We start from the raw sequence: 22,376 nt of genomic DNA, 5'->3' as shown, positions 1-22,376 counted from the left end.
AAAAATTCTGCTCAGTACAATACCAGGAGAGAAGCAAAGCACATCTGCTTGTACAAGTTTGCATTTATCTTGGCGAAGTTGCAAGCGGATAACAATTGTAGGATGCAAAGAAGGTCACTGGTTGATAAAGAATCCTAACCTCTTACTACAAGAGAAGCCTGGAGTATAAACTTCATGCATTTGCTTTTGAGTTCTTTGCAGTGTTCATCTAATTTACAAAGAAGAGTTGCTGGTGGAACAGGAGGAACCTTTAAGCATACCGAATTCTACTTTGAACAGACTGGGATGCAGAGAAATAGCAAACAAAGGCACATTGTTCAGTGCTTTGCATTATGCATTTTATAGTTCAAGTAGTGTTTTCCCAGCATTTCAAGTTATTTTGTAGAAATTATGTTCACCATAAAAAGGACCTACTGTAGCTTAGAAGACAGGAATTGCTGTAATAATTTTGTAATTGGTGCATAAACATGCAAAAAATTAGATGCTCGGTTGATTTTCTTCGTTAGTAATCTACAGTAATGAGAGGACTAAAGAAAGATGTTACTAGATAAATAATATATATATTTTTGTACACATTATATTAGCAGAACTAATATCAGATTCTTACACTAAGCAAACCAAGGCTATGAAACTTTCTCAGGAGGGCTTGCAGTAACTCAGAAAAAATCCGTGTTTGTAGTGAAGTTACTAAGATGGTAATACCATCCGGCTATATGTATAGGCTGAAGACAATATCCCAGGCTTTTTTGATAGTAAAATGATCTAAAAGAATAATAAATGACATGATGTAGGAGTTTTAGGGCAGATTTTTTTTTTGTGATGAGTTTTTCCAGGAGCAGAGCTGCCTGACTTCCTGGATTTTGTCTTGTAGACCTTCTGTGGGTTCTTAGGTATCTCATAAGATGAGATGACCTAAAGTGTCTCATTCCTATGAAACCTCTCCTTCAGACTGGGCATTAGTCTTCTTAGACACTTACTTTCAGGAGACTCAAGGGAACATAATTATCTTGGAGGCCTTTACTCCTCTGCTGAATACAGTAAATGACTTTTGAATCTGCTTGTCCCCAGAGAGGGAGCATTGAGAGACGAGCACACAGAAGTCTAAAGCATTGTACTTCTACAAGTTTTGTTCCTGTAAGAAAAAGATACCCATTGCTAAAACTGCTAAATGAAGTGCAAGATAACGTGTCTCTCTCATTTTTCTGCTTGTAGGGGGACACTGCAAAAGGGAAAGGAAAGGGGAAGGTGAGGCAGGAAGGATGAAGAAACGTAGCAGAGAAGGGAAAGGAAGGGAAAAGCCTTTCATCTCATATTCAGCTAGAGGCTGAAAGAGTGGCTGGTGGCTTGGATCCCAAAAGCACAGTTCGGATGTGGTCTGCAAGAGAAAGCCCTGAAGGACTGATTTGGAGCCAGTGTTTTTTGACAGAAATTTGATGTATAAACATTTCCGTTGATTCCAAATCCCAATAGCATGAAGTGGCTAGAGTTTGGCAATGGAGAAAATAATTTTGATTTCTAGCAAGTTAGACATTATGGGAGGGGAAATAAACCTTATTTTAGAAAAAAATTAGGAAATTTTGCTTAAAAATGAGTTTTTTATTCACCTCCAAATATTTTAAAATGGCATTTTGCCTCATTTTGTTTCCTTGGTAATGTCAGAATCACTACATGTATTTCCAAATATAACTCATACCATCCAAGTGGTATTAAATAATTTTAATATAGAAAACTGACTAGGTAAAATTTTTCAAACCAGTTCTAGTTGTAGTTCTTCTCCAGGTTATGCAGATATTTTAAGCAGAAGTTTCTCAGGTGCCAAGAACAGGGAGATTCCTGGTCTTTCATCAGAAACACCTCTCTTGTTTTGGCCAGTCAAAAGAGAACAGAAAAAAAAAAATGTAACTTCCCCCAAATTCATAACTTGTCCTTTTTTCTTTTTTGAAAATACATCTTTGACTCCAACAGCATCTGTTCTTGCCTGTGTTTCTTGATGCTCCTGAAGGGCAGTTCTATTTCTTACACACTTGCTGCTTTAATTTTATTGCGGAATGAATTTTGTCCTCGTTTTGTGTGCAAAATTCCTGATAGACATAAATTTTCTTTAATATCTTTGTATACACAGAGTTTCTGTATTACTACCAAGTTTGCTACCTGCCCACCAGCAAAGCCATATGCTAGCATCAAATGTTAATTGGCCATCAGTTGGGTATTTAGTCCTACTCGTATATATGCTAAATGGGTAGTACAAGAAACTTGAAGTTAATGGAACATACTCTGTATTATGTTAAATTGCTTGTCTGCCATAGATTTGTTCCATTAGAATCACAACACAAAATGAGTTTTTAATTCCTTTCAGCATTGCAGGCTCTTTAAAAGTCTTGCTTGTTTTTCAGTGTAGACTTACAGAAACCCAGTATCCCACAGGATGGAGGGGACTTGTGGAGGTTGTTGAGTCCAACCTCCTGTTCAAAGCAGGCATAGTTAGAGCAGGCTGCTTGGAACTTTGTCTGGTTTAGTTTTTAATATCTCCTAGGGTGGAGATGTCACAGCAGCTCTGGACACCTATTGCACTTTTTCACCATCCTCATAGTAAAATTCCTTCCTTCTGCCATGTTGCCACTTGTGTCTGTTACTTCTTGTATCTGTGTGCACCTCTGAGGAGAACCTAGCTCTGCCTTCTCTTTATCCTGAGATTAGGTGGTTGCAGGCAGCAGTAAGGTCTTCCCTTCACCCTCTGTAGACTGAGCAGACTCAGACCTTAGCCTCTCCCTGTATGCCACATTCCCCAACTACATTTCCCAGTGTCTGCTGGACTTGCTTCAGTTTGCCAGTAGTTTTTCTTCAGTGGACACCATACCAGACGTGGTATCACAAATGCTAGACAGTGGAGAAAGAGCGCTCTCTTTCTTCAGTTGGTTTCACTAATACAGTAGTAATAATAGTTCACAATATTTCCTTAACAATACTACTGATAATTTTGACTAATGATCTGCTACAAAGACACACTGCTGAGCTGTTGAATTAAATTACTCCATCCTAGGAGCAGGGTGTTGTGTGGCTGGTGCTGCAAGCGGGGCTCCAGCTTCTAGGACCACAGGGCCCCTCTTTGAAGAACAAGGACTGCTGTGCAGGGATGGCATTCCCCTGGCCAACTGGGCCAAGAGTCTCTTTGCCAACAGGTTCACTGGGAAGAGTTTTAGATTAGGTGTGGTGGGGAGGGCTGTCACGCTATGAAGAGAAGTGAAGGCATGGAGGCAGTGAAGAAGCAGCTGGGGGACGACAGGACAGTGAAGGGCCTTGCCTTGGCTGCACCAGCCACGCAGCGTTGTGTTGACTGTGGTGTGCATCCACTCCCAGCTGAGCAGTGAGCCCACTCACTGAGAGGGCTGAGGAGGTAGCACCAGGGTTACATCCCCTTCACCGTTACCTCAGGGCTGTCAGTCACTCTTGATATGCTCAGGGTTGCTCTAGTGGTACCATTGGTGCCCACACAGATAGGCAGTCGGGGGGGGCACTTAGTGGTTGGGAAAGAAGAAGAAGGGAAAACAGAACACTGTAGCAAATGAGAATGTTAACCAGTGCCTTTACTAAAGCTTGTTTTCATGGAGTTTGTAAACAGAAAAGGAACCCACATCACTGGGTAACCTTTAGTTGTTGCTGTCTTTGGTAGGAGTCTTTCTCAGCAAAATGCAAGTGTTGTAAGAAGCCATGAAAACCTTTGTGAGTGGGAATTTGACATTCTCAGCTTTGTTTAAAAAGGGACAGGAAATGTGCCTGATGTCTTTTCTACCCAGGTTGTCATTAGCACCCACTGGCAGGTGTTGACCAGTCAACCTGGAAGTGCTTGAATTACCTCTGATGAAGAGTTGGTGGCACAGAAGATAATAGATGGAAAGGTGGTTGTTGTAAATCTATGGACAGATGTAGAATCACAGTCATACAACACCTATTAGGCTATGTGTTCTTAGGGAGGTCCTGATTCTAGCCAAGGACTGCACAAAGGGTACCAAATCTGCAGTAGTCTGTGCCTAGGGATGGGAAACCATGTGTTTGTGTTGGCAGGGTGTAACAGAATAAGAAAATACAGAACAGTTTAAATAATAATGTAGAAAAAAGTAAGAAGTTGTAGGTCAGAAGCAGGGAAGAGTTTTTGCTTTAAGGTAGTTTTCGGGTAAACATTGATCAGATATTGCTATTGTTTGGTGGATCTTAATAGTACAAAAAGCACTTGAAACACTCAGCATTTCTCAGGGTTGTGCTGGCACACCGTGCTGGACTTTGGGCCTGCTGTGGTAAGGTGGTGCTCGGTTTCTCTGAGGTCACTGGTAGGAGGACCATGCTTTACTGCAAAGAGAGGGCTGATGTCTGCATTTGGACTGGAGTGCACGTTGGTGAGTGTGGATTGCACTGGGAGCAGGGAAGGTGGGAAGTGTGTAACCAGTACTGTGGTCCCACAGCTGAGGCTCCTCCTCTGCAGCTGCTCAGCTGGTGTGTTACACCTGGGGCCAAGAACAGGGTTTCAAAGATTCACACCTAAGGTTGGCTTTGCAGTTCAAGAGCACTTACAGTGAAAAGTGAAGCATGTTCTAAAGTCTTCTAAGGAACGGTGTTTAAAAAAATACTGTTAAATTTAGGTGTAAGCAGCAAAAGACACCACTGTTAGACTCAAATTAAGATTTAAAGGGTAAAGAGGGTTTGTGGAGACAAAGAGAGGGAAAAAGGTTTAGCAAGCTGGTGCCTGGGATGGAATGAAAGGAAAAAAAAAAGAAATCTGAGCTGCAAACTCATCAAAACCACAGTTGTTAATTGAAAAGCTGACAGACCTGTAACTACAGCAGCGCTTCTGGCCGCCACTATAATAAATGTAACTGTACATTTAGAATAATTTGCTAATTTGCCTAAGTAACACCCACAGACAGCAACATGACATAAATACATTAGTGGAAGCAACAACTATAACCAGCTCGTACAGGTTCTTGGCTGCTAGATGGATGGATCAGATGAGCTGGAAAAGATTTACAAAACAGAACAGAAATAGAATTTTAACAATATTGCAGTGTACAGGATTTCTTTATTTTCCTATATCCCAAGAATGCTTTTAAGGCCTGTATGGAGTACAGGTCTGCAGAATGCTAAGCATTTCAGAAGCAAAACTGACAAAACTTACATCTCAAGTAGTCTATCAGGTAAATAATTGAACTTCCATCATTCAGTGTACAATTATAAATATCTGAAAAGAGTTTCTATTAATAAATGTTCTATTAATAAATGTAAAAGGTGCATATATATTGAGTCCACAGGAAAGACTGGAACCTGTACAATCAATTTTCCCAATACAAGTGTTACAGGTGTCTGAAACTTAGACTTCAGAATTGCCCAGATCTTTTCATTTGACAAGTAATGAGTTCAGCCATGTGGCATCTCCTCTGGGCTAGCACTGTTTTCTGTCTTCTCCTTCCATAACTCTGGCTCACAGTGTTGCTTTTCATTCTTAAGGCCTGCTCATGCTAACTTCTGCCACTGCATATTAACTGGTGTTTTACATTCTCTAAATATCCTACGTATAGGTTAGGCTTGGGGCCATCACTAAAGGTTTCTATGTTATCAGCAATACATTATTTAAATAAAAAGACAAGAAGGTTGCTGCTATGCAAGGTGGGTCTCATTTTCAATAAAATATTTCTTTAGTAAAATATTTATTTCTCCTGTTCTGACTGTCTTCATCCTGGTGCAAATTAATAGTGCAGAAGCAAAGCTAATGAATGCAGCTTTACATGGTTTCTGTCCTTGTTTGCTCTCAGATATACTTAGAGGGTTTCTATTAAGCATTTTGAGACAGGTGATGCCTGCTCTCAAGGGCAGAATCCAGCTGATAACCAAATGTGGAATCAGGTGGAAAGTTTCTGTACCAGTGCCACTCTCTGGAAGAACCCACGTATGTGGGCATATATATTGTTGCTTTCAGCAAGAGGTTGTTGTAAGATTTTTCACTAAACACAGGTTGTAAAAGATTCTTGAACATGAGTCACTTTAAATTATAGTCCATGGATCTAAGGAAGTCACTGAGAAAATGGACCAGGAAAAAACATAGGATAAAGGCAAACTGCAAGACTTCTCTGTGGGATGTGGATTTTTGACAGCCAAACCCAATCCTTGTCTTGCTTGAAGGCTTGACCTTGATGTCAGGGCAAAGAGGGAGCAAACCTGTCTGGCTGACCCAAATTCTGAGCCTGTAAGACCTCCTCAGTACGAGCCTGTGAGACCACAGCTCTGGGAAAAGAGCTGACGTTACTTTATGAAGCGTTATGGCCAATCTTCTTTGGACTCTGATTTCTGTCAGAGAGTTATCATCACTGTCACAGTAAGTGATACTTGCAGCACAAATGGCAATTAACTAGAATAGTAGAGCAGAAGTCTGCAGACTGGTTTTTAGGGTTGATGAGCTGAAAGTAGTTTCAACACATTAATGCTAAACATGCTACATCACTGTGTGCCCTGAAGAAGACACAGTGTTATTTACATGAAATCACCAGGAATGACAGTAGTACAGATATCCTCGATTGTTGCAGCGTACTGTAGGTTCAATAACAGTTTGTGAGTCTTGTCTGCTGTGTTTTCTCAGATTTTTCCATAAAAGAAGTAATTTGTTTGTTTTTCACTGTTTTAGGTAGCCTGCCCTATGAATACAAGATTGTGATAGCAGGAAATCATGAATTGACCTTTGACCAGGAATTCATGGCTGACTTAATCAAGCAGGACTTTTACTATTTCCCTTCTGTCTCTAAGCTGAAGCCAGAGAGCTATGAAAATGTACAGTCTCTTCTAACAAACTGCATCTATCTTCAAGACTCTGAAGTGACGGTGAGGGGATTCAGAATATATGGCTCCCCTTGGTAAGCAGGTTTTTAAGCATACATTAAAAAAACACTGTTCATAGCTATCGCATCAGCCGTTTCGTATGCATCAGCTGTATTTGGAGTGATCTGTTAGGAAGAGAAGCAATACTCCCTTTGATAAAGTTTTTACATTTTCTTGTTGTGAATCATTCCTATGACAAAATAATGTACTTGTACTGTGGGTATTGTGAAACAAAAAATGAGAGGGAAAAGATAGTGTGCTCTTTAAACTACCAGCCAGGTGCTGTTCTACAACATAGTCCACACAGGGGGATTTATTGTCATAAAATGTTTTCAATACTCAGTGAGTTTATATAATTACAGGTTAATTTTATTGCAGGGGTACATTCTTTTTGACGATTTCCACACTACATGTAATATTTAAAGTTCACTGGTATATACAGTAGTCATTTAACCCAGCAAGCTTGTTCCAGTATTTGTTTAGGCTTTTTTTTTTCAGTATCTCACTTTCTGTTACACAGTAATAGCTTTCCTCAAGGTATAGTTGAGCTTCTAAACTGAAGTCAGCAAATCTGTGTCAACTTAATATTTCATGGATTTTGCTCTACTGCGTAGAATGAACACTTAGAACTCCTTGATACTGTTGGAAGCAGATGAGCTTTGGCATCCTGACCTCCACCTTGGACCTCATATGTGTTGCTTCTGTGTCTTTTACTTATGTTACATTACTGCTGTGTTATCTCTGATAACAGGACTGTAAATTGGGTCTTTTATGAGCGTTCAGTATACATTTAAAATGACTAAAAATTTATTTTAGAAGTCAAGTTTTTAAGAGAATCTGTTATTCTTCCTTTTAAAATAACATCAGGCTGGAATGTAGCAAACAAGTTGTCAAACCTGATGCATATACCCCAATGTGAATTTTCAGTGTGAATAAACTGTGAAATCTCTTGGATTTTTTTATTTTATTTTTTTTTTAATGAAAATTGGCATTTTCCCATTTGGTTACTTGAGATGGATGTTAATTTTCTCTAAGCTTATTATTTTACATTTGTCTACATTTAAATAGCTTCCCTCTTAAATGCACCCTTCTCTCTCCCTCTCTGAGATCTCCAGATCTTTCTGGTTTTTTTCAACCTACTCACCTGCTGTGTTGTAGTTCATTTTCCTCTTGTGTCTACTGTGCATTCAATCCATGTTCAATTTACTTAATTTTTCAAATTGTTAGGGAAGACATTAGATGGTATTAGTCCCAATATTAACTTCTGAGAAATGCCACTTGGCATCTCTTCCCATTTTGATATTCAACTGTAAATACTATAATTATGCTCTGCTTACACAGTGTCTGGCAACTTCATATCTTCATTGCAATACTCCTAACCAGGCACCATATTTCCAGTGTCAGTAACAATTTTCCAGCCAGTAAAGTACCAAAAGTCTCATTAAAGTCTGGATAAATAAAAGCAAAACAGTGTCTATAAAGTGGCACTAAGTAGAGGCTCAGGGAAACCATTTGAACTTTCTGTGTATGATTAGATCTGTAAAAATCTGTTGAGAAAACTTTTGTCCACCCACTAACCCATAAATAATGTTTCTGTACCATCAGATCTGCCACGTTCCCGTTGTGTGCTAATCCTGTCATTTTGCACAAGTTGTCTAAGCTATCTGGCATGACCTATTCTTCTTGGGGAAAAAAGACTGCTTTACATCTTTTATGCATCTCCAGGTTATGTCTAAACTTCCACACTACATGTTTCACAGTGTTGCTAACTCATCTCCCACCCCCTCATGGTCCTGGAAGATGAGTGTTGTAAGGTCCTGTGAAGATCTTTGCTTATTCCATATGGGAAAGTCTTGATGAAACTTTTCCATTCAGACTGGTTTTCTTCTTACTGTGCAATGCTGAATGAAGTTCCCATGTTAACTGATGTCCACCAGAAGCAGCAACAACAGTCATAGCCCTAATAAGTTGCTCTTTTAGTCTGTCAAATCACAGATGCCAAAGTAACAAAGTCTCATCAGCCTGCCCACCAGTCAGAAAACTGAGGAAGAAAAACAGCTGTTTTGTGTGGGTTAAACTAGCTGCCTTGCTACGTTGAAGGCTGTAGTTCAAGTCTGTGCCTAATGATCACTATTTTCTTCAGCATTTCTTTCTGTTTCTATACTTCATTCACCCTGAAAAGAGAGGTTTGTCATGGCCTCTCTGGGAAGTTTCTTTCTATGTCATAGTAGTGTAATCTCTAGAAAACTACAGAACTTTGGTGAATTTCCATGATGAACCTTTTTACCCTTGTGTCTTGAAGCCAGTCCTTTAGAAAATGCTTATGAACATAGTCAAAATTTAAAAATTTAGAGTTCTTTAAGATCTCAGTACTCAAGCTTAATTTCATGCAGTTGCTTGTTTAGTATCCTAAAGCAATTTTCTTTTCCAGCTGTGAAAATATGCATCTAGATTTTTGAATGGATTTTTTTTAATTGGAGAACTCCCAATTACAGTTTATGTTTCTTGTCCATACATGACTATTTAATGAGAAAGTTTGCTATCTAGAAGTTAAAAGACAGGGGTCCCAGGTGCTACCTTTCCCATTTCTGGTTACGGCTCCAACCTTCTGTCTTACTTCAAACTTTGTAAAAGTACAATCTAGAGAAACTCTCCTTTATAAAACAGGTTAGTCAAGAGTTGCAAAGTACTTTAAGAATGGTGGAGTAAGGTCTGAGTGAATGCCAACCAGCATTAACTTGGTGTATTTACTTACAGCCATCTGTGGCTTTACGTGCGACCCTTACACAATTAGATTGTACTTCTTAAAATGTTTTCCCTGCAAAGTAAACCATGGAGGCTTGATTGGTTTGCATAATGTGCCAGCCTCTGTGGCCTTTTAAATATCTACCATTTGTGTGTGGCTAAAAATTTTCAATAGCACTTGGGTATTTTGACCTCTATTATTATCCAAAACTCAGTGGTTATTTTTAATTGCATAGAAGAAATGGGACACTGTTTTGTCTCAGAAACCAATGCTTTAACTCTCCTGGGCTCCAAGGACAAGATTTCAAGTGCCAGATTGAGCCTTTACTCACCAACAAAAATTGAACTGCCTTAAGTGTTAATTATGCTAGTGTTATCATCAAGCAAGAGGCATCCATTTTGAAATCCAAGCTACAAAGCACAGAAGCTGCCATGTAGGAGTTAGTATTTGCAACACTTGGTAACTTGGACCACAAATTATCAGTATAGATGATGAGGGATGTCAGATGTGTCCAGAGCAATCTTGAATTTTAGGGATGGCTCTATTTGCCCTGGGGGGCTGCTGTTTTTGACAGTGTACCATACAGTGTTGGTTGCCAGATCTGGGTGAGCAGGGCACCTGGAAGAATGCAACGTGCTTCCCAGACACTGGGAACCATTGGGGCTTTTTCCCATATAAAGCATGGACACTATTATTTTTTTCATAAAAATCAAGGCACAGGAGATGTACTCTGGATTCATCCCAGCAAAACCCAGGACATGGCCAGAACATACTCACAGACCTGGAAGCAATCTTGTGTAGAGTTGCCATGAATGTTAAACAAAGGCTTTGGTTCCTCAGTAGCATTTATTGTAAATTGGAACGCCCCTGGTTTGAAAGCACTTTTAAACACCCTGCTTTTTTTTTTTTCTGGACTGCTATGGGAAAAGTCAAGCTGACAGACAGAATAACCCAAATAATTCTATATGAATAATTCTATATAATATATTTTTGACTGCTCAGCCTTCCCAAAGATGAAGCCATTTTCCAGAGGGATTTAATTTGGTTTTCAGTGGTATACAAAATCTTAACGTAGAAATAAAAATAGAGCAAGCAGGAAGACCAGAGAGGTGGCAGAGAATCCATCCTTATGTGTTCTCAAGATTTGGCAACAGTCATGGCCGACAGTTCTAGTGGTGGTGATTGGTAGGGAGTGGTAGGTTGACCTGAAAATCTCCAGACATCCTTTCTGAGCAGTATTTCTGTGATTCTGTCAGACCCACTGTGGAGCTAGAGCTAGGTGTCAGTGTTGATACCTGAAATGAGCAGTATTGACAAAGCCCTTAAAATAGGGAGCTTTGCTGTTGATGTCAAACTCCCTACAAGCAGTAGATGGTCCTGACAAGTTGTTTGGAAGTCAGGAAGCTAGGATAAAAGTGGAAGTGTGGATTTGAAGCAGAAGGTCTTTTCTGTGTCATCAGACTGGGTGTTAGCTCTGTGATGACGTCGTTCATGGAACCATATTAAAAAATTATTACTTGGCATTTCAGTTATAGATTTTCAGTCTTCTGTTATAGTTCATTGCCCATTTAATGTGTTTTTATTTTGCAAATAAGCATGGTGGTGTTAGGTACAGCTGAAATGAAGATAGGCTATACGATCCACTTGTGCCGTAGCACTGCTGAAGATTTCAGTTGCACAATTAGGCACTGTGTTTGCCCAAAAACCCTGATGCTTTCAGTGCTCAAGATCTGCTGTGCTTGCTGAATGAGTCAACTATGTATTAATCCTTTCATAGTAATTATTCACTATTGCCATGTAAAAATAAATGCCTATAAAGGTGCATGTACATTGTGGTGTCAATGTGAGAAGACTTCTCTGAGGTTCATACTTGCATTAGGGATCCTGAGTGTTGCTAGGTCTGCTGCTCTGCTGCACAAGGTTCCAATAATGGACTCTACCCTTCTGTGTGTTTTTTCCATTGTTTTTTCACAACTCAGTGTGTAAGTAACTTGGATGTCTGTTCTCCTATTGCATATAACAATTAATGATAAGACCTGAAGACTTATGCATTGACTCCTGATCCGTAATTAGAAGCTGTTTGTGCCTGGCAAAGGTTATACTGGCTGTTCCCCCAATATCTGATCTTGGATCCCTGTTCCAAATGCATAGAAAAGGTGCATCTGCAGCAGAACAAGTATTCTGTGCATATGCTCTGTGTATGTAGAAAACAGCAGGATTTCCAGTGGCATTTTCTGTTAAAAGGTGGATAATTGTACATTAATGGCAGAGTAGGAGTGCACATTTTTACTTGACATAGCAAGAGAAAGGCAAGTGGCAGAAGTCAAATATCTTCCTAACCACTGAATTTCCATAATGCTTCTAGGCAGCTGTACACAACTGCAGGAGAAACTCTCGTCCTTCGGCTTTCAAACAGGCCTACAAGGTAGCAGGAGAGCATTTTATCTCTTTCAGTGATTCTTTTCATTTTGCACAATGTGGGAAAGGAATGGACAATCAAAGCCCTCTTGCCAAATGTATGACAATTTCATTATTCTAAATGATATATTGGAATGGATAGCTTAAAGAAGCCCTTTAGGACGAGATTGCCTCCAGACTCCTTATCCAGAGAGTGGATTTTTGCTTGGCTTTTATTATCTGGAGGGATCTATTCCTGTGAAACATAACTTCATTTTTCTTTTTGCAGAATTATTTATTTCTGGCATCTATGTATTCTCATTTCCTCCTTCGTTCTTTTGTTACAGGCTGTCTGGAACTTCAGAAACTTTCATTTTTCAAGCAGGAGAAACAGGAGGGCAAAGACCAATACCAGTCTAGAAAGCCATTTTTGACCATTTGTCCTGAAGTGACAGATGCCTGGTCTAGACTCCTGGATTTTTGTAGCTTCTTTTGCATGGCATATTGATTAGATGTGGCCCCTATGTGTTTACACATGGGGCAGCAGCTCTTGTGCAAGATTGTTGTTCAGATAATGGGAACTGAGTGAAGAAAGTTAGGGATGTGTATGTAGGGAGTGTTTTTTTTTTCTGTTCAAGTATTGTTTTTACTGAGCTGAGCATTCTGGGGCAGTTCAGTGAGCTCTGGCTATGTCAGAGAAGATGGCTGAATTGCTTCCAGTGTAAAAGACATCACCCTTTAGGTTGCATTAGTGAGTATGAGCCACCAGCTCAGCTCAAAACAACCTTGATAGGCAGCTTATTCTCCAAGTCATCATCTCGTCTTGGTTTGAGTGCTGGAAATTCTTCCAACCTGTTGGCTCTTCTCTTGGTGCACTGCAGCTGAGCACACTAACGCTGAGTCCCTTTACTCAAGCTGTGTAGTCCAGTGTGATCCGTGGTGCTTAGCTATAGGTGGTCTCATCTGATGGTTATTTTCTTGTCTGATTTGTGGTTTTCATCACAAAGTAGGTGACTTTGTTATACTCCTCAAACATTCTCTCTCTTCCTTGTGTGTTTGCATACACGAGCGTGCAGGCATGTGTGCATTTGGGATAGAAAGACTGGTAACTTCCATGTGGAACTGGAGTAGTTTCAAAGAATGTCTAAAGGGCAAAATGAGGCAGAATTAAACACAGACTCCAGGCCACCAATACCCTAGGTCCCTCTTTCAGTGCTTTCCTTCTCCCTCTTTTGAAGAGCAGCTGTAATAGTCTCTTTCATTCCTCACTAAGCTCAGTTCCATCAGTAGAATAATGTAGCAAAGATTTATAGATTCATTTCTTGAGAGGGACACGTTTTCATTTTGCCAGTGATGAATCATCTAATGTTTATTTTCCCAGACCTTGTACAAATCTTTACAGTCATTGAGGTGAACATCAATTAAAATGAAACTGTATTAAAATAAAATACTGACTTCATTTAACATAATAAACCTCCCAAGTTGGGAGTGTGGCTTCCAGATAGAGCAGCAGCAGCGTTGTAGTGTGCTCAGCTGCAGATTTCATTCCCTGTAAAAGTCACAGAAAGTTATAACTTCTGCCTCAAAGTGACCACTCTGATTCTTAGTTCTTATGCACCCTTTCAAGTCTGCAAAACAACTATTCAGTACCTCGTGCATGACTAAAATACACAGGGACTCAGAAATCTGTGTTATTGGATAAAGCCATACCAGAAGTTTTTCTAAGCGTTATGTTCTCTTCTGTCTGCAACCTAACTTGGTCAGAAGATAAAAATACAAATAACTGAAGTGTAATTGCCTCTGTAATTTTTTCTAAAGCAATAAAATACCACTCTAAAATTCTTGAAAGCCTCAGATTAAATAGAGGTTTTGAGTAGGTTTCCTGTCTACCTCTTGTCAGTGCTACAGTTTTGTGTGGATGGGTGTGGAAATGCTGGATTTGGACATATTAAAGAGGACTGTGTTCTAGTTCCTCAGAAATATAATTTAAAAATGGTAGATGTTCCCTGATTTTTAAAATTGGGAACTATTTGAGATTTTTTTAATTAGTGACTTTGAGGCAGGCAATATAAGTGATTAATTTAGGTAGACAGCCATGGTTCTTGAAGAAAATCAAAATAATGAATGAGAATAATACTTGGTACTTAGAATTGAGGCATCTCAAGTTTCATAAATTTGGAGCAGAAGGTTGGCATCTCAGCTAACCTGATGTGGCTGCATTACTGTGGTTGGAATGCTGAAGATGTTTTCTTTCAGGCATTCAGTCAAATGTAAGTAAGATGTGACAGATGTGTAAGAAATAGCAATGTGTTTAGAAGAGAGAAAGCAAAATTCATCATCCTGTTAAAATATATTAATTAACAGTCTGAGGCACATAGATACAGGTTTAATTGTATTTTAATAGAATGCTGGAGTGATATTTTATTTCCTCTTCCATACTTAGCAGAAATCATTTCCCATTTTAAAAAGTGCTGCTTCTCAAAACACTGAAAACCACAGTACACTGTAGTTTAGTTTGTAGCATATGGAAGATTATAAGAAGGTATTTTCCTGCAAAATTATCTTGGTCTATTAAATTCAGCTGTTCAGGGAGAGTGGTGGGGAGAAATGTAAGACACTGAGCTCCTGAAGTGTGAAAGGTTTTCCAGTGGCAGAAAGTGAGACTTCAGAGTGCATTCTGGCTGTTTTAACACCAGAAGCACATCACTGGATCATTTTTCTTCTCTCTCCCCCCCAACCCCCCTTTTTCTTTTCCTTATTTTTTTTTTTTATTACTGATAGTGCTTTGCTAAAATTGGTGGATTTCATGTGATAAACACCATGGAAAGTAGAGAGTGTTTTACATGACTTGTAAATACAAGAAATGTGAGTCTCAATCAGTAGACACTAGCTGATACAGGTGCTGTTGCTCATGTGAGCAATCATACTGAATTCAGGAGAGGTCTTTTTAATGAAGACTGCAGTACAAATTAAGTGACTGAAATGAATTAGCAAGAATCATTAACGTCGCTGGAAAAAAAGAGTGTATGGAACAAAATAAAAATTTCTCAGACTCCAAGTGAATTTTCTATGACACATTAAAGGAACATAGTTGTTATTAACTAATTAAAGACAGCAATGCATATGTGGGAAAATGAAATGTAAACTGAGCTACACCTATTGTAACCCATAAAGATCATTGAAGTCAGACCAATGTGATAAACTCTGGCCATTGTGTGTTCCTGAGAAATTTTCTTTTTCCATTTTCCACAAGATTTTTTTTAAGTCAGAGTAGTTCAGAATATCTTTTTGTTGTTGTTTTTAATAAACATTCCAGAAAATGTTTTCTCTCAATTAAAATTTCCTTCCAACGTTGCCCAGGGCTCAGGAGTGTGGAACAGTTCAGTTCTAGAATAGTCACAGTAGAGGAAAACCAGGAAGTCAGACACCTTTGCACACTACTTATTTGTACATGTTTGCATGTAGGGATGTAGATAATTGTCTAACACATTTGACCATGACCTCTTGCAGAGTGAGTTTAACCAGTTCCTGAAGCCAAGGATGCTTTGCATCGACTTTGCTGTTGTGTCTCTCTCTGTGCAAGTGTGCAGGGTGCTACACTGCCTGTGTGTCCACCTATGCTGAATATAGATGAGAAGTTACATTGATTTCATGTAACATTTTGGGGTAAATCCTGTTTCTTGTAATGTCTGAACACGTTGTGTACCTTTATATTTCTGTATGTGAGTGGAGATTTGCATTTACTTGTTTTGTTGCAGTGTTTCTGGCTTTAGTTAAATTTGAGAGCAGTTGAAGAATATATGACTTCAGTTTAATTAGCTTAGTAGAAAAAAGTCCTTTCTTGGGCAGTAATTATTAGTTGTATATTATTAAGAGGAAGTAGTTCACGTTCACTTACTTAGCAGAAATAATTGAATCTTCTGATTCAGTAAACTAGCTCAGTTTGGATTCAGATGGTTTTTAATTTAAGACCTATAGAAGAGGAGACTTGTAATCTCACTACAGGGAATTAGATTCACTTTCCTGCACTTTATAAACCAAAAGAGCGAAATTGCAATCCCCCCCAGCAGTTTTCTCTTTTATTTTTCACATTTGCTTGAAAGTTTAGTTTTATGAGACAGAGTTGATTTTAAAGTTTAAAGTGCTTTCTTTTTTTTGGTCGTTGTTTTGGTGGGTTTTTTTCCCATTTTTTTCTAGAACAAAAGGCTACCAGCTCTATCCATAGTCTGGGCTGTAGACTGAGACAGAAGCAATTTCAGGATGTTTCAAAGATGTAAACACAGTTGGGTACTGAGATGAACCCTCTGGCAATATTCCAAGAGAAACACAAATAGCTAACTAGCTTGGAGTGCATCTATGCAGAGCTGATTCTCAGCTGGAGTAAACTGGCAGAACTCCACTGGCTTTTGAGCCATTTACACCTGGTGAGAATCAGCCTCCCTGCTTCATGGTAGCTTGTACGTGTGCATTTTTCCTACCTTTTTACACAGTAGATGCATTACTACATCAAGAAGTAGATGGTGACTTTACTGCATGAAGAACTGTAAATGGAGCCACCATCACAGGAACTAATTGTAACATGGTTATCAAAGTTCTTTCTCTTTTCCCTGACCAGATTTTAAGGAGAAAAGTAATTTACCACTTGTTGTGAAGCTGTTTGACATCAAAACACTTCCTTTGGATTTGTTGTTCATGAATTAGTTTTATTTAATAAATTACCGTTGTTTAATATGAATTAATAGGAGGATTTTCTTCCCCAGTAAGGAAGCAAATTGGAACCAATATTACAACATCTGGCTGCACTTGTGTCTGTCAGGTATTTCTCATAATATAGTTCACATCAGATAAGTATGATTTTTTTTTTTTAAGGTTACCTCAGAATCCCTAGTTAGCAGAACAGTGGAGTTATGGAAAGTTATATTGCAGCAGTTGGTTTCCACCACTGTACTGTGGGGTGAATTTCAGACTGCAGGAAAACATGAATTTGGAAATTAGGATGGCTTGGTTTTGGTTCACCTCAGGTAGGAACGTGGCAAGTATCTGTATGGACTTTTTTGAACAAGAATTAAATTCATCTGTTGCTAAATTGAAAATGTTAAAAATAATATACTTTGTGCATATATGCATACGTGTTGTATTAATTAATTAGTTTTGGAAGCATTTTCATGCTTATTTAACTCTAAATGGCTTTGACTTCTCTGAGGAAAAGAAGGTAAAAAACCAAAAAGCAAGGAAAGACAGAAAAGGACTGGTGGACAGTTACTCCCAATGGCCTAATTACTCCTGGTATTTTGAGAAAAGAATATAAACCTGTTGAGTTACTAAACTGAGAAGTGGCTACTGTGAGGGCCTTTTTTATCAGTTCTCAGTGCACCTATTACACACCGTACGTATTTCAGTCATATTTCATCTAGGATTGTTCCTCCAGGACCTGCATCATAAAAAACCCCACAAGTACAGTGTCTCCATTTGAAGGGAGATTCTGTCTCCTCAGTTAAGAAGCTTCTGCAGAGTCTTAGAGGACTACAGTAAATACCAACTAGCTGATGTATGGAAGAACATTTTTGCTCTTTAGCTTCTGGTCATCTGATAGTGAAAAACTGTAATGATGCCATGCATAGATGGACCTCAAATTATTTTTCCTTTCCAGTTGGCCCATTTGTGGCAAGTCTTACATTTAAGATGAGGTGGTGACTGTACTGTGGACAGGGGGCTCGTAACTCCTCCTTTCTCTTAACCCTTCCTCTCTCTGTGACTATCAGCTATCAGTACTGAAGTTACAGTTTGGATAAATTGGCTGTACCTGTATTTTTACATATTGTGAATCAGAGACTGAGGGAACAGATTCTTAGACATCAGGAACTCAAGACCTTAGCCCTGTATTAAATCTGTGAGACCGTACTGAAAAATCTGTACATTCTACATCTGTATCCTCAGCACTGAGTCTCTTGGCTAATCATTCCAAATTAGCTTTTACATTTGTTTGGTTGGTTTATTTTATTATTTTTTCAAAATATCAGATGAGATATCATCATTGCCTCCCAGCAGAATGAAATAAACTATTTGCATTTGGTGTTGGCATGTTTTAAATTCAGTCTTTCATTAATTTTTCTTCTTACCTGTTATCTTCTGTTTTCTTGTTATGAAGATAAAGTAGATTTCATTTTATTTTTCATTGTTTTATAACAGATTAATGTTTAGAAATGATCAGTTCCTATTAGTCACAGCTCATTCTTTCTTCTATCCACTTAGAGATGTACTAAATCCCTTACTAAACAAAAGATGAATGATTTCATGTGTAACTCAAATTGCAAAAGAAGTAATTACTGACAAAGAGCCATACTCTGATTTTTACCCTCCTTTTGTGAAAACAATAATTTAATTTGATTTAAAATTCCAAGAATGACAACCTGGGCTGCAAAGTAAGTAAGGCATAAACCCAAGAATATAGCAAACTGCCCCATGGGAGAAAAGTGTGTTGTGGCCAGCAGACTGACAGAGGATCTGAGTTCAGTGTGCTGCTCAGTACCTGAGCCTGCCTTCTGAACTAACTCTGTGCAGGATGTCTCTTGTCTGACCACCTACATTCTCCTCCCTTCTTTCTCCTTTCCCCCTGCTGAGCTGTACTTTGTGGCCGTGTGTTCCAGGGGTTAATCTTATATGAGAGTCACCATCATTTGCATTTGTTTTAAGTATAAGGCCTTAGCTTTCATTTAAAAAATCCATGGTTCCAATATTATGAATGAGTGAATCTAAGTTTCTTTTTTTGTGTAATTTAATTATTTTTGTACACTGCTATCATACCTCTTCTCTAAAATCATACCACCGTTGTCTCTCTTACATGGAAGTTAGACATAATGCAAGTCTCCTCAAAACTTCCAAAGCCTGTGTTTCTTTAAATCTCAGTTGTGCTGTTAAAATGCTCAAATGCCAACATGTTGAACAGTATTTCAAAGCCCATAACTGCTTTTTGGTGTTCCATGGCCCTTGACTGATCACTTTTACCACTATGACTTTCAGCGTGCATAGTCTAGTCTTCTAAATACTGAATATGTGCAGCTCTGTAGTTGCCAGGAAGGGGAGCAGGACTGAGAAGACTGATTTGGTCCATTCTTGTCTCACTGAGCTTCTTTACAGTCACTAGCCAATATCTGTGTATTTTCCAATAGGAGAAAAGCGTTGAGGAAAACTGGAGCAAGTTACATGTGTTTGTGAACCTTTGAAATTTATTTTGTAGGCAAATGAATTCTAGTGAGAGAACTTACCTTTCATTGCTGTAGGGAACTTTGTAGCAATGTGGAGGCAGAACAGCCTGTGCATTGTGTTTTAGTTCTGCATTTTTTGCTACTAAGGTGTAGCAAAAGCTGCTGCCCACCAACGCCTTTCATACAGTCAGTTAACACCAGGAGCTCTCCATGGGTACTGGGCTATGCAAGGGAGTTTTCCCTTGAAGACAAAGAGTAATTGTGTGCCTGCTGGTGGCAGGATTTGTTTCACTCAACAGAGCAACCTAGATGCAGCTGCTGCAGTAGATCATGCAGCCCTGAAGGTCTTGTAGTAGCTGACACCCCGCAGGCACTATGGGCAGTGCCTGCCCTGCCCTCTTGGTAGCAGATGACCAAGTACTGTGGAGGTTCCCCTTAAGCTGGTAGTGGAAGGCATCTTTAAACTTAAAGTTAAAAAAAGTTTAAATTGATTCAAGGTAATGAAGAATCAGATTTCTCTCTCTCTCATTGCTTGTAATAGAAAAATCTGTGCACGTTAATAGTTCTCCCCAGCCAGGTATCCTTTTCTGTGTCCCCTTTTTGTACATCTGCTGAGCAGATTGAGATGGGTACCAGTGGTTTGAAAACTGAAACCCTTCAATTTCCACGTAAATTACAGGTCAAATCTGTGCATCATTCATTGCCCTTTACAGTAAATCACATGTGTAACTAAGTTATGCTCCATTTAAATGACAACAGAATACTGGGACTACACGGTAGCCCTTTCCAGTAGTAGCTGAATAAAAGAAAAACTAATAAATAATTAAGGTGGTAATATGTTTGACCACAGTTTTTTTGGTATGACTTTCTTCTGATATTATTGAAACAGAAATGCTCCTTTCAAAGACAACAGAAGCACTAATGATAGCTAAGAAGGTCATTCCTAGGAGGTTAAACTGGTTTAATTAGAATTTATGAGGAGGTTACTGTAAGAGTGCAGGAAGATGTTAAGGGGTTAACCTATAAGAGATTACATTGTAGTGAGTGTTCTGTTAAAGTTTGAATTAATTTTTCCCATGGGTTTTTCACATTCTAATTTTCAACTAAATGAGACATCTGTTTCAGAAAAGGAAAATTTGCTATGGTTGTCATAGCAACTATCATTCTGTAAGAAAATTATTCCAATGGTTACTTTAGAATAGAAAGATAGAAATTCAGTACATAAAGCAACATCCGATTGCTAGCACAAATTCTGATAATTCAGCCCTTTTTGTGTGGTAGGTTATTTGACCTGCAAAACTTGTTCATATGTTTTTAACATAAGGTTAATTGTGCTGTAAACAAACTCGGTTCCAATATATTTTACCCTTAGAGCCTTGCGTGTAGAGAATCATTATAATAATAACAACAATAATAATAATGTTGAATTTCAGTAGTATGTGGAGAGACTCAAACTGTTTGCTCTAAGAGGATAAGACATTAATCAAAGTCCATTTCTACGCGTGAGAGCTTTACTTCAGAGGTGAAATATATTCATGATGTGTGTTTTTAATTGCCAAATTAAAGTGGTGTAGTGTTTTTTTGAGAACGGCAGGTTTTTCTCTTATCAAACATACATGGCAGTATTACTCTTGGTAAAATGTAAAATATTATTGGAACACAGTTTATAAAATAATGACACTTTTCCTGAGCAAGAGGTAAGTGGGGATCTAGAAATTCAGTGCTTGATATGAAGACTTTAATTTTTTGTTTCAGCTTCCATCATAAGTGGAAATTATAGACCCAGTTGCCTTTGCATGATATCCAGGTCACAGACTCATGAGTGGGTATTAGAGAAGATTTTTTTTTCCCCTACTCAGAAACTTTGATGGCTGTTTTGCAATAAATTTTCAGAAGAAGGGTCTTGGGGATTTATAAAATCCCTGTGTGGATGTAGAGATGGTTTTGCTTTGGGGGTGGGGGCACTGAAGTGTATGATTTGTCTTTCTTCTCTCAGATGTAAAGCACACCAACATCCTCCGCTGAATCCTTTCTTGGACTTCAGAATGATCTTTTTTTTTTTGCCAGAAATATTCCAGACATTTCCTTCCATCTCAGGATTGTCACAAAAGACAGCATGATGGCAAATCACACAAGTTGTAACATCTCCCCTTCACAAAAGAACAGCTCCAGCATGCATAACTTACCAGTCCTGCACTCAGGCAGCTACGCTGCAGTCACCACAAGGGGAGGGAGGGAGGGAGGGATGGGGGAAAGTGCTTCTTGTCTTAATAAGCAGATCATGCCTATTCATGAGGAGAAACAGGCTTTCCAAAAGTGGCCATGTAGAGGCGAGCCCTAGCAGAGGCAGGCAGAGACTCTCCTAGCTGCATATAGCAGGATTAAACTGACTTCTGGTGAGACCTGTGACAGGCACAATTATGTCTCTTTATAAATGCTTCACTGTGTCCTTAAAACAATCATTCTGTAGGGTTTTGACCTATCTACTTGGGCAAATATTGATCTTTCCCCTCAATTTCTTTCTTGGGGTGTGGTGTGGCCATGACCCACTCTGCTGTCTGGCACGCCTGTGGGGTGCAGATTAAACTGACTTCTGGTGAGACCTGTGACAGGCACAATTATGTCTCTTTATAAATGCTTCACTGTGTCCTTAAAACAATCATTCTGTAGGGTTTTGACCTATCTACTTGGGCAAATATTGATCTTTCCCCTCAATTTCTTTCTTGGGGTGTGGTGTGGCCATGACCCACTCTGCTGTCTGGCACGCCTGTGGGGTGCAGGACTGTGCCTTGCCTTGCTTCCCATCGAGGACTTGGGGACAATCCTGCCCGTGCCCAGCAGCACCAGGTTGAGCAACAAGTGGGAGCAGGAGCCTGTATTCACAGAGTCTTGTCAGTGGCTTTTAAAAGCATGATTTACTATGCTGACACTTTGTTTGCCCTTGCAGATATTTTCTACCAGTGAGATTTTGCTCTTGGAAGACGTGGTCTGGACATAAAGACCATTTTCCAAGCAGTTGTTGAAAAAGTTACTTGGTGTGTGAGATGTGGAGTGCAATCCCAAGGAAGGAATGGATGGAGAGTTTAGAAAAAGCCTTACATCTCTATCTTTTCGTAAAGCCTCCCACTTCTGGAATATCCAGGCATCTTGCAGATTTAAGTTTATTTTAT

The 22,376-nt window shown here is 39.1% G+C and overlaps 1 protein-coding gene across 1 annotated transcript in view; it reads left to right on the top strand.

Annotated features, from left to right (window-relative positions):
- Nucleotides 1-22,376, top strand: part of MPPED1 (metallophosphoesterase domain containing 1) — a 47,310-nt gene that overhangs the window by 13,182 nt on the left and 11,752 nt on the right. Inside the window, exon 3 of the mRNA XM_008941902.1 lies at nt 6,668-6,893. Within this exon, the coding sequence (XP_008940150.1) occupies nt 6,668-6,893 (226 nt within the window). The remainder of the gene's footprint in view (nt 1-6,667; nt 6,894-22,376) is intronic.

The sequence above is a fragment of the Merops nubicus genome, unplaced genomic scaffold (assembly GCF_000691845.1).
Source record: "Merops nubicus isolate BGI_N331 unplaced genomic scaffold, ASM69184v1 scaffold15320, whole genome shotgun sequence".
Lineage (NCBI taxonomy): Eukaryota > Metazoa > Chordata > Aves > Coraciiformes > Meropidae > Merops > Merops nubicus.
Note: the sequence above shows the minus strand (reverse complement) of the source record. Positions and strands in the feature narration are given on the sequence as shown.